General features: G+C 41.4%; 1 protein-coding gene across 2 annotated transcripts in view; it reads right to left on the bottom strand.

The window, feature by feature from the left end:
• The window catches only part of ILRUN (inflammation and lipid regulator with UBA-like and NBR1-like domains), a 42,738-nt gene that overhangs the window by 19,918 nt on the left and 9,923 nt on the right, over positions 1-12,897 (bottom strand). For both annotated transcript variants that reach the window (XM_067531876.1, XM_067531877.1), the window contains exons 2-3: positions 6,995-7,149; positions 1,440-1,637 (exon numbers count right to left, since the gene is read on the bottom strand). In XM_067531876.1, coding sequence (XP_067387977.1) covers positions 1,440-1,637; positions 6,995-7,149 — 353 coding nt within the window. The remainder of the gene's footprint in view (positions 1-1,439; positions 1,638-6,994; positions 7,150-12,897) is intronic.

Here is a 12,897-nt window from a genome sequence, read left to right as displayed (position 1 = left end):
CAAGAATGTCTTGCCCTACTGCCTAGTTCGGATAAGTCAGCTCCTAGCAGCAAGAATGAAAGTATATAAAAATATTACAGGCTATCGCTTCCAACAAGGTCAGTACTCTGACATTAAACTATATTTTTAGGGATTTACAATTCATTTAAAAACCTTCACTCTGGAGTTAAGATTATTTCTGACTGCACAAGGTATCGGCCTGTTTTGAAACACACCTACGCTCATGGGAAGGGAGACACTAACCATTATTACAATTACTCCAGCTACCGTTGCCTTTCACACCCCATTAGGCACAAAAAGGACATTTATTTGCAGTTATTATGGCTTTGTATTAGCATTAATACAGTTTCATTCATGGGTTAAGAGTCTCAGGCATGTGACTTGTATACAACACTGAACCGGCTATGCATTATGTGGCAGGGTCTTCCTTGGAAGCAGGATATCACTCTTGATGGGTCTGATTTGGTATGACACCACTTATGTGTTTCTAACAGGGGAATGTAAACATCAGAAAGAGCTATAGATGAAAAAGCAAATAAAGATTTATAACCTTTACCCAACACTTTACTTCTAATGGCCTTTAAAAATAGAAGTGCATGCCCTTCCATAGCCCCGCAACAACAAAGGCAACTGCACGTTATGTAGACCTTCTAAACTGAAAAAAAAAGTAGGAGAAAAAGATATGTTTTCATTTCTGGTATAAATTATATCCTCTTCAAAGAAAGCTTGGGTCTGTTGACAGTTCTCAATAAGTATGTAATTATGAAGAGGAGAATTATTTTGTCCCAGGGTGCTAATATTTCTCATTTGACCCCAGGCAGTCCAGGCACTCTAATTCCTATAAAAGTCATGAAAATCTTGTTAGAGATGTTCTCGCTAGCAATTAGTGCCAGTCAGGGTTGGATGCAGGTCTCAAAGGAGCAAAGTGTCCTGTAGAAGAGGTCGGTGGGCTATTTATTATTTAGGTAATCCTGTACTGGCCCAGAGGGAATAAACAAGATCAGCTATCAGGTCTTTGCCATTTCATTTCTATGTTTAGTTGCTTAGATCTGGCAGGTCTGCATCTTCCTACTCTTAGTACAAACAAGGGGAATGCAATCTTAATGTACTTCAGGATTAACATACTGGGCACCCGCCTTCTGGGATGTTGAAAACATCACTTATCATAGAACATATACCAAGGACTATCACAATCAAATGCTGTGTGCTCCTCGCCCCTTGCCAAAAAGAGATGCTGTGTTGGCAGCTATTCCAATGAAACACACAGGAATACAATTTACAAAAATTTATGATTTATACAATACCATTTGGCTATTAGGAGGGTGATTAGGATACCAGTCAGTATTTGGCCAACCGCAATAAAATCATGGAGGCTCCTACCTTGCATGCTTTAGGAGCATTACAAATAAGGGACAACTGCAAAGAGAGGAATAACTTACCTCCGTAATACAGTCCTGTAGCAGTGCACATGCGCCACTGTCCCTGATACATTCCGGCTGTGCTGGGGCTGCACATCTGCACGCTGACATCCGCAATCTCTTGGGGCTCTAGCGACCTGACCATCACCATGTTTACATGGCCAAACTGGTCTCCCCCGACGTACTTAAGACAAACCCCTGGGGGCCATGCCTCTGACCCTGTGATTGAGCAGAAAACAGTATTAAAATGTCAGTGGCAATGCAACTAGAGAGATTTTGCATCTGCTTGGGTTCTGGCAAGTGCCTGCTTGAGTAAATAAATATTTATTTAAAAATAGTTACACTGCTCAGTTGAACAGCCTAAGAGATTCCAAATTGGCTAATCGATACCAGCCGAATCCAATTTTCTAGTTCTCATACAGCAGCCAGCTCTGATGGCAAGGAAAGAAAAAGATACATACAGAACATAACTGTTGCAGCATGTGACCAACTGAAAGGAAATACCTGTAGAATATGCACAAGTCCTTTACAACTGGGAAACTCAGAGCCGTGATATAACAGAGGCTAACAAGAATCAACATATTGGGAGAGGGAAACCTATGATGACAAGTTCAGCTGCACTTTAGCCATGTTGGGGAACACATGTAGCACTCAATGAAGATGACCAGCAGTTTTTCATCTTAATTTTATCTTTTTGGATTTTTTCCCCCTAATCTCATAACTTTGAAAGTATTTTAATAGGAAACGCATGAGACATTTTCCTTCAGGGTATCATGTTCCTTTTTCTGTTTGTTGGCAGTCTTGGGAAGAGCTAATGGTTTTGTGCTCCCTGTTTATCAACTTACAAACTAGGCATAACGTTTTCTACAGTGTTTTATTTCTCCTTCCTGCAGTGATTCACCACCCCCAGTTCCATGATGGTGTGGCTGAACTCTGACAGTATTTGCTGAGATCCAAGTTTAGATGGCAGTTCCAGAGGCTGACGCTGTAGCATGAAGGAACAGATCACGGAGTTATTTCGTGCACATACAGCAGATGATCTGAGGGTAGATGCAACAGCTTCAGACAACGGCAAAAGAGGTGGTGGAAAAACTTTCTACTGCTGTTGAGAATGGCTTTGAAAGAGTTGTAAAGCATGGCTGCAATGGGAGTCTGAAGATCAGTGTCAACATGGCATTTGGATGTTCTCACTCACTTTGATAATGTGATGTGAACTCGACTGAGAAATTTGGTTTCTGGGCTGTAGGGATTGCACACCGCCTGCTGGAAGTTAATGAGAGCAGTTTAGGAAAGTCCATGGGCTGCAGAGAAACTTGGACCGATAATTATGATTATTGCAGACCTATGCTAAGACAGCAACTCTGGACAGGCGTTCGTGACCAACGGATATCTTGTAGGAGTGTTCCTTGCGATAGCTGACCTTATGAAGGAATCTACTCTCTGGAGATATTGCAGTAAGTCATCAGTTATGCAAGCAAACCTTCATTATTTGTGGAGTTTAGACAGAGAGAAAGTCATCAACTGAGGTTGTGTCTACAAAGAGAGATCTTACAGCAGCAAAGCTGTACTGCTGAAGCTGCGCTGCTCTAAGGTGTCCCATGTAGCCACTCTATGCCGATGAGAGAGAGCTCCCCCTTTGGCATAATTAAACCACCCCCAACAAGTGGTGATAGCTGTATCGGGAGATGTTGTCCCACCACATAGAGCTGTCCACGCCGCACTTTTGTCAGTAAAACTTATGCGTGTCACGGGGGAGTGGGGGGGAGGGGGTGTTTCACACCCTGACCCACAAAAAAGTTTTACCAGCAGAAGTGCTAGTGTGGACATCGCCTTAGGAAGTGTCAGTGTGGGATATCTGGCATGGGATCAGGGCACCTTTCTTTGACTCCAGCTACAGTTAGTAACAGCACTAAGGTAAGGGAGCCTTGGAAAAAGAAGATCTGAATGCTTAGCTGGCCACAGGCTGTGATATGTAGGTGTTATGAAGCAGGAAGACTTTTGTCTGAAAGTGCGTGCAACATGGTTTCATTTAAATAATATATGTGATTTTTATGGCTTTAGGTTTGCAACGTGCTTAGAGTGCTAGAGGTGATGAGCACCATAAAAATGAAATGATGATTATTTCATTCTATTTCAGTATATGCATCTCTCAGGAGATGATAAATTGCACTAACTATCCAAATGAGCTAGGAACAGTTAAGGTAGACTGGGAGATGGAAATAAGCCTGTTGAAGCCTGGTGATTCTTTAGTGCTATTATACAAGCCAGTCTTTTTGCAGGCAAGCCAATCACACTGCTGGAGGACTGGACCTTAATTTCCAATAACCGGCAGAAAGGCCTGCCTGAAACAATCTTATTCATAAACAGTAGTATGTGTTTACAAAATTTTAAGTGACCTGTTCAACCAGCAGAGTACGCACCAGCTTTGCTCTCTGCACCAGAGAGAATGCAGCTCTACCACACCAAATCCCTCAAAGTGATGCCTCACTCTGGTTTTTTTTTTTTTTTTTTGTTTGTTTGTTTTAGAACTGAAGTCATTTAATCAAGGATTGCTGCAGGATCATTAACAATCTTGGGTTCACTTCAGCATCTACCTCGCAAGATCTTATCTTGAACAACATCTCAGTCCTTAAACGTTAAATCTTAATTAATATATATTTTTAAATGCAGACATTAGCCTCATCTGCACAGTAACAACAACAGAATACAAAAACAGTAGCTAACTTAGATGGAGGCTAAACCAAGTTGTAATAATGTGGTCTGGCCTTTGTGGATAAGGCCAATTATTGTTATAGCCAAAATTTACAAAAGAAAGTAATGCTTTAGCCTTGGTGGAAGCCAAAACAAAGTTTGGTTTTGACAGGAACCCACAAAAGCCAAGGAATCCTAAGTTGAAACTGTTTCTTTCAACTCCCAACCCACATCCTACAAGCAAAGGGTTTTCTATTTATTGGAAACAGGTCTGTCAGTCAAGATCAACAGTAGGAGATCTCACATACGGGGATTTCATTTGGAGCACTAGTATTTTTCAGTCTCATCCTGAAAAGCACTGAAGCTTAGACAGGATCTGGACTTTTAAGAAACTCCACCTCAACTGATGAGCAGGTTATATCCTTTGCTCTGGTGGAGGCGAGGGAGGTAAAACTTGTTTCCCCATCATCTATCTATCCATCCATCCCCCAGTACTTGTTAAGAATGTCTCATATTTGACACTAATGGTCTGTCTATTATATACGTAGTCAATGTATAAATTTGCCAATTAGTTTTCCACATCAGAGATAACATGTTCAACAATCATCTTTCCATTTTACTCAAACAGCCACCAAATACACACAGGGAAGTCAGATAGGACACCTAAACCCCCCTCCCTGCAATAGGTGTTTTTTTTCATATGATTGCAAGCTTACAAAGTGCTGAATCCATCTTTACACTTCTTTTCTTGCCCTTATCAAAGTCTCTAAGTTATTAGGAGGGTGGTTTTAATCATGTTTATGTGTTTTATGATATTTAGCATATTACTATACAGTGCTCCAAGCTCCATGGCAAGAAGAGTCCTTTATGAATTTTAACATCACTGTTTTTGCTGACACACGATTAAGGGCATTAGTCCTTGTTGTGCTATCATTCTTCTGCATATAAGCAGCAAAAGCATGACAACTCAATTCAAAAACACAAGATTAACCACTCATATGATAGCCTGCCATTAAAGCACTCGTGGGCAACGTGTTACTTCTCTTTGAATCCAGGGATCTCATTTTCCTCCCATAATTACATCCCAGTAGATAAGCGCTGAGTTCATTTTGCCTGGCCTCACTTCAGACTCACATGCATATGACTGTTTTGGCTCACCTTACGCTGGAATGCTGTCTCCACAGACTTGCATCACATCCTCTCCTCTAGGAACAGCCACAAGATTACTCTGTTCCTAATTTCACACAATTCACACGGTTTTAATAAACTTGCAATTGTCACAGCCTTGCACCATGAGTAATTTAAGACTTCATCTTACACCATCTCTTCTCAGAGTTGTATCATAGCATCACCTCCACTGATTTCTTGACAGTGTCATTGGTTCTACATAGTGCCCCATAGTCAAGTGAAGGGGCACTGTACAGATCATCAAAAACGGAATGAAATGCAGCTGTAATATACTGGCTGCTCATGAGTCTCAAGGAGTTTAAATAAAACAATTCTGATTTTAAATTGGCTGAGTTCACTTGCTGAAAAATAACTCTTTTTAAAGCTAAATTGTTTCCATGCTCTTGCTGGAAGAGATTCGGAATAGAAGAGCCTTTTTTAAGTGAGAGAAAAGATTGCAAATAAGAAATCTTGTACTGAGTGAATACCTAAGAAAATAACTTCCACTGCATTTCATCTTTATTTGGCAACTTCTGTAGCAAGAGAGATGGGAACTCTTGGTCAAAAGACCACTGAGCACCCTAACTGGTCACACACATCTGCCTGAAATAGAATTTTGGCTAACACTGTCCCCATGCAAAGACTGATTCAGTTCCAGTTGGAGTCTGTGAAAAAGCTACTGATTTCAGTAGTGTAAGATTTGGCCCCAGAGCATCAGTCATTCACTGTAGTTAGGCTAAATCTGTTCCTAGCGAATTGGTCCAATACAACTACCATCCCAATGAAATGAAGTATACAACATAGGGATAGCAGGAGAGCTAGTAGAATAAAGATTCTATCAGCAGCAACAACTGAACTATTCTAGGACCACTTCCGGGTCACGTGATTTTACTTTCAGACTGAGAATTTGCATCACAAATTCCTCCTCCACAGAGTTTGAAATGTTCAGGATATCCAAAAGTCAAAGCAGAAGGTCTGAATAGGAAAACTAACATCCCCATAAATACAATGGTGCTACCAGGCTACTGTTCTTACGCAGAGTTCAAAATATATACACCCAATAAACCAATGAAGGGAACAACAGAAAACTTCAACCCAGTTTAGAGGGATGGAAACCGCTGAAATGACCAGATGCCCATGGGACTGGAAAAAAAAGAGGTTGTAAGGTCCTTCCAAACCCATACAGACACCATCTGGCTCTATCCCCTGTCACATTACCTCCAACCCAAAAGAACCCTCCTGGGAAAGGCAGTAAGGATGGTAAAAGAGGAAGGAGCCTGAGGGAACAGCACAAGGGGCTGGGCAGCCAATATCACATCACATTTGCTTGCCTTTCTTTCTAACCTATATACAGGCCTTGGCATCAGAACATCTGCAGACTCAGCTTCTTTGGGGAGTAAGGTAGATAAGACAGAAATTACAGCTCTCCACCTGTCAACAAAACATGCTTCCACATCACCCAAACAGTGTACAAAAAGGTGTGCATTTTAAAAAGGCATCAGGGGCAGTTAGACACTCAGCTTCCATTGACTTTCAATGGGATTTGGGCACTTAACTGCCCCTTGTGTCTTTGAAATCCTCCCCCTACATTAACACCTTGATACGAAATAACTTTACTACTGGGGAACGAAAACTCAATTTAAACAAGTGGATCTCTGTTTCTATGAAGTTTCCAGTGCAGTTCAATGAAAAAAGACAAAAGGTTTACCCCTAGTTACCTGTGTTTTGTATCCTCCATGTTTTTGTAAACTGGGTATCAGGAGGGATGGATTCCCCTTCTCCTATGGTAACATCTTCAACAAAGGACATGGAGGGCACATTGATGTTTGGACTCTCAAAGTCATAGTAGGCTCCAATGGCTGCTTGGAGGTTCCTGGAAAACAAAACAGAATGCAGCCTTAAGTGCAGACCAGTTGGATCACGTCCCTTTCAAGGGCTTACATACTCCATCTCTTAAAGCAAAACAAAAAAATTAAAGGAATATTAGCTCCATTAAGTTAATTTTGGAATACAAGGTCTTCAGATCCTCCAGCACTATGGGATGGATGAAACACAAAGAACACATTTGGGATTACTCAATTATCCAGGCCAAAGTGGTGTCATTGCTGGATCACTATGATCCAGGCCCTGCTGTTTTCAAGATACATAGTTATACACAGAAAGGCAGAAAATCCAATCAAGGAGCCCATTTATTTACTGCTGACAGCTCAGCCCTGAACACAGCCCCAGCTCCAAGTAGCTTATAATCTATTTCAGACAGACAATGTACTTAATACGTAATATATCAGGTGACAGTAGAAGCTTTCAACTGTCTACACATCTTAGCAAGCTTTTCAATGTTATGGCGTCTAGATCCACAGTGAATACTTCATGAATTAAGTCATTTGATCAGCAATTTCAAAAGAATGGTCCAAGGACGGGAGGAGGATTCAGGAGTCCTAGCTTCTATTCCCAGCTACACCATTAACTCACTATGTGAGCTTCGGGCAAGTCACTTAGCCGCTCAGTCTGCTCAGCTAAAATACCTCACAGGCACATCCTCAGAGTTCCAGAAAAGTGCTGCAAGATCCTTGGGTAAAAGTTACCGGTACGATGGAGGTTGGATAAAGCTTTGTTGAAGATAATGCGTGTAATAGCCTCCTCTCATTCAGGATACCAGTAAGAAGCAGTTCAACTCCTCTTTAGATTAAGATAGCTGAAACCAAAGAAGCAACCACCCAAAGACACAGACCACATGCAAGTCTGTCAGCTGACTTATGTGAGTAGAGAGGTTTCGCTGGGGGCAGAATGCAAACACAGGAGGCTGGGTATTTTTTGGTGGAGAATATCTGGATCTGCGAGCAGAACCACCCAAAACACCCAGAGAACTGGTAAAGAGAAGCAGCAGGTTTAAAACAAACATATGGAAGCACTTCTTCACACAACACACAGTCAACCTGTGGAACTCTTTGCCATGGGATGTTTGAAGGCCAAAATTGTAACTGGATTCAAAGAAGAATTAGATAAATTCATAGAGGATAGCTCCATCAATGGCTATAAGCCAAAATGATCAGGGACTTAATCCCATGCTCTGGGTATTCCTAAACCTCCAATTGCCAAAAGAATCTGGCACTAGCCACTGTTGCAAGACAGGATACTGGGCTAGAGGGACCATTGGTCTGACCCAATATGGTTGTTCTTTATGTTCTTTTTAAATAAACAGGATTGCAAAAAAAGATATCATCCATCTCCCCTCATAACACAAACTGCCCACTAACCCCCTACCTCACCCTCAATACTAGCTAACTGCTTGTGGCAAAAAAATTAACAATCTTATATGAGGACTAAGTAGGTCTGTAGAAGCTATCAGGACAGGGGAAAGAGGAGATCGGTAGCTTTGGTTTAAATACATTTGTTACCCACAATCACGGCTGAATTAACTGCTGGGGTTCCTGGCATCCTGTTGAAGTCATGCAGAATGTACCCAATGCAACAGGTGAAATTGGAGGAATGTCCTGGAGGACATAATAGGTATATTAGGCAGTCAAACAGGTTGCGGATTTATTTATTTATTTAAATTATGAGGTTTTAACAAGCACAGAACAGACTCTGATTACAATAGCAACCATGCAAGATTTTCATTGACACACAATCAACTAATTTTATACCATAAGCCATTACTCAACTCTAGGCATTTTCTACTCAGGAAAGACAGGGCTATATTTAAAACAGCCAGCTCAGTCATATGCTACAGGAAGGATTCATGTCACATTAGCCAATAAATGAAGACAAATACTTGGTTTTACGTCATCAGACGCCTGTTGCTTATACGCTGAACAAGTTTTACATAACTCACAATGGGGCTGTGCCAAGAGGCTCCTGTTCACTCAACCAGTTAACACCATGGGCTAGAGTTTAGTCTTCACTGAAATTTCTTCCCCACATTACGCACTGATCCAAGGTCAAAGGTATTATGATAGTCAGACATGGTACTACTGCACACAGCTCTTCCTTCTCTCCATCCATAAACAGAGATAAATCTCCAGACATCCCAAGATGTCTGAACCCAAGTGTGTGGCACACAAGCAATAAAACCATTGCATGAAGGTGAAAAAAAACCAAAGGAAACAAAGGACAGATCTGGGGAGAAAATTCTGCAGCAATTCTGAAAGCAGACTATAGTGTTTGGTTTTCTGTTTGTTTGGCTGTAAGCATGCTTCAGAGGGTAGTGGGCTATTTGTGCATCAGGCTCTCCGCCAAGTCTCTTCCCTTCTCTGTGTCATATTTCATCAGCTTGGTTTGCCACTGGGAAACAATTCAGAGTCTGATGCAGCATTTAGTTAAAAACTAACTGAAGGAGATGCAAGCTAAAAAGCAGACTTGCTGACGCAGTGTGTCCAGGTATCACAAACCTACTTGCCGCCACACCACTCCACACAAACAGTTGCTTTTTGTTTTATGGGTATTGTTTTGGTTTTTTTAAATGTGTGGGCCCTCACAATGGAGGAATAAAGGAAATTTCTAGAGACTAAAACAGAAAATGAAAGTAGAAACATAGAACAGTAGTAGGAGACAGTCAGAATGACAAAGCAAATCTCCAACCAAAGTTTAAACAGGAGAATGCTCCGACATTGAACTGCTTTAAGAGAGGTCGTATGGCACACCCATACTGCATCAAATGCCCACAGTGGAAGAAGCATTTTCCAGTCACATGCTGTCTGGTTACACAACCAGACAGATAGATTAGACAGCAACATTTCCTTGTTGTCTTTGCCTTTTGGCAGAGATCAAATGGAGTATGGACTTAAGCATGATCTCTCTTCTGTTGGAAGATCATACATTGCACCTGCAGATGGACACACTAGTAAACCTTTTGCACCCTGAACTACCAAAGCACAGGCAGCTACAATTCAGGTCCCCACCACTAACTCCTTAACCCCTATTCAGTACCAGAGACATTTACAAGCGCAAACTTTGAAAATCAGAAAAATACTAAAGTTCATTTTTCTCTCTCCTCCCAAAAATCCTCTCACTGGCTTCAAGTCCAAACAAACACATTTGAGGCCCTGCCTGGTGCCACCTTGTCTAGTTTTCTGTCCTCCTTCCATATTAATATTTATCTGTTTCACACCAGTTTGTGAGGCACTTGAGATAGGTATGAAAACAAGGCCCCTGCTCTCAAGGATTTATGATCTTTAAAACTCCTGATTATGCATTAGACCCTGCCATCCCGTCCCACCTCCGGAAAACCCCTTGACTTCATTCCTTTGTCCACACTGCCCTGCATCTGCAGCAGCATCATTCTTCCAGTATGACAGGCCACCTCACTCTTCACCAAATCCCTCCTCCAAGCTCACCTTTCACCCTGCTTTTCATGGCTCGATCCCCTCTCTTACCTACATGATGAAGTTATCATATAAACTAGTAATAAAACTGGACCTGTTAAGACAAGTACCAAATTTAACCAACATAATTCACATGACTAAGTGGTCTTGGCTCCAGGGTTAGCTGCTCCTTTGTCTTTCTGGTCTCATTGAGTGCATCCCCTTCAGTGCCTGGGCCTTACATCTTCACATATCCCAGGTGGAATCTCACAATTTGCCCACTCTTAGATGGGGCACAAGGCTAGAGTACCCCACCTGTTGACCATGCTTACCTTGCAGGTCCAACTGAGTTCAGCACCTGCAATTCTTTCCTTCAGAAGCCTGTGACCCATGGTGAATAGAGTGACCAGACAGCCTTCTTAAATACCAAGTATAGTTGAACAATTGAAACACAGCTTTTAGAGATAAAGGATTTTAAAATAGAACAGTCTACACAGATCCATCTTGCACAAAAGTTTACCATCCCTGACAGTAACCTAGGCTGGCCTATCTTCTTCAGGCAGTGGCTGTGTCTCAGGGCCCCCTAACAACTATACCCTCTCAAGAGAGTGTGTGTTCTTTTTTCAACCTGCGAGGAGTTATTTTGATCTCCTGTCCTGGTTCAAACCAGTTTTGTAGGCTAGCTAGAGAGGAGGCAAAAGCTCATAGCTCTGGCATTGTCCCATAACTTCAAGATGAACCACCTCTTTGCAAACATTTTGAACCATTCTTTCCCTTCCTGCCTGTTTTTTCAAACAACCTCCTGTTTAGTTAAATATACTCACACAGCAAACAGGCCAATAATCAGGTCAACATTCAATATTCATCAATTATTTCAGAGCAGCTCCAAATTAGTCACATATGCTAGAGGCCTTCCTTCCCACCCAACTTCCTTTCTCCAGACTTTGGTTAGACAGTAAGCTCTCAACTTCTATCATTTCAGGCAAATCTACAGTGCTATATTAAGTATGCATTTATAGGGTACTTTTCAAAGCACTTTTACATATGTTAATTGAGCCTCATTCTTACTTAAAAGGTAGCTTAGTATGATCCCTTTTCCACATGGAGAAAAAGAGGCAGAGGAGTTAACTTGCTTTAGGCCGCACAGAATAGGTAGCAAAGCAGGCAACAGAACCCAAGTACCATGAAAACCAGTCCCTGGTGTGACCACTATGCTATTTTCTCATTTGAGTTTCTGTCTTCACTACCAGGCTAAATTCTAACCTAGCGAGTGCCCTCCAGAGGAACAGAAAGGAATGTTACAACTGTAGTTTAAGATAAAATATAGGTTCAGGTTATCTGGATATTGGTGTCAACCTTCTCAGCTTCAAACCAGGTCAGGGGCAAATTGAATAGGAATGAACTGTGCACTATCTATTAATTGTGGGTTTACAATAACACTCCCCTCCAGTCACCAAGCGAGGTCAACATAGGGAAAGACACTTTGTTTTCCATAAACTCAGCTTCTGACTTAGGAGTATGTATTCAATTGCAGGACAGCATGTGCCCTATGGGGGAATTTTACTTGAATGCATTCTGTCATGTCTTAAGACTTCATAAGGAAAATGTTCACAATGGAGGATAAAATATGCTACAGTTTACAGACAAGAATTAACCTCACAAACCTCTTAAAGTGCTCTGAAATCCTTTCATGAAAGATACCATATAAATACAGATCAAAGCACAAGGATGCTGTTCAAAGTTAGTGACTCAACTCCGTAGTAGTTCAGTAACTACAGAAATGTACGTACTGATCTTATTGGCTCCTCCCCATCCTTTTAACCACCCCACCATTTAGTTACCTCTAGCTAACAAGAGTATGAAGGCTTCCAGAATTTCAGCTTTTCCAACAAGAAAAACAAACCTAATCAGATCTCAATCAAAATCAGACTTTTCAGTACAATAGTAAGCTAAGGTTGCTTCCTGGGTAAACCACACACCATGGACAAACCCACCCCTTAGCCTTCAGATTCTGAGTTTTTGCAGGATGCAATTATTACACTGAACGCAGGAAGCACCCTTCAGTTAATTTCCCTGTTTCACCTGAGCTGACAAATGGACTCAATCACTTAATGTTATGGTGCAAGTCTAGCACAGAATGAGAAAGCAGAGTTATATTCCTCCTCTTGTGGATGGTCTTCTGGGAATATTGCATAGTCTCCCATTTTAAAACAGTGACAAGTGAACTATCTGAAATTCAGTATTCATAAATTTGCACACTCTGAATACTGGTATTCAGAAGAACATAAGTCATGAAAAACAAGTAAATCACAACCCTT

The sequence above is a fragment of the Emydura macquarii genome, unplaced genomic scaffold (assembly GCF_026122565.2).
Source record: "Emydura macquarii macquarii isolate MOO-44397 ecotype Brisbane River unplaced genomic scaffold, CSIRO-AGI_Emac_v2 contig_3220, whole genome shotgun sequence".
Taxonomy (NCBI): Eukaryota; Metazoa; Chordata; order Testudines; family Chelidae; genus Emydura; species Emydura macquarii.
This window is presented reverse-complemented; position numbering and strand designations above follow the sequence as displayed.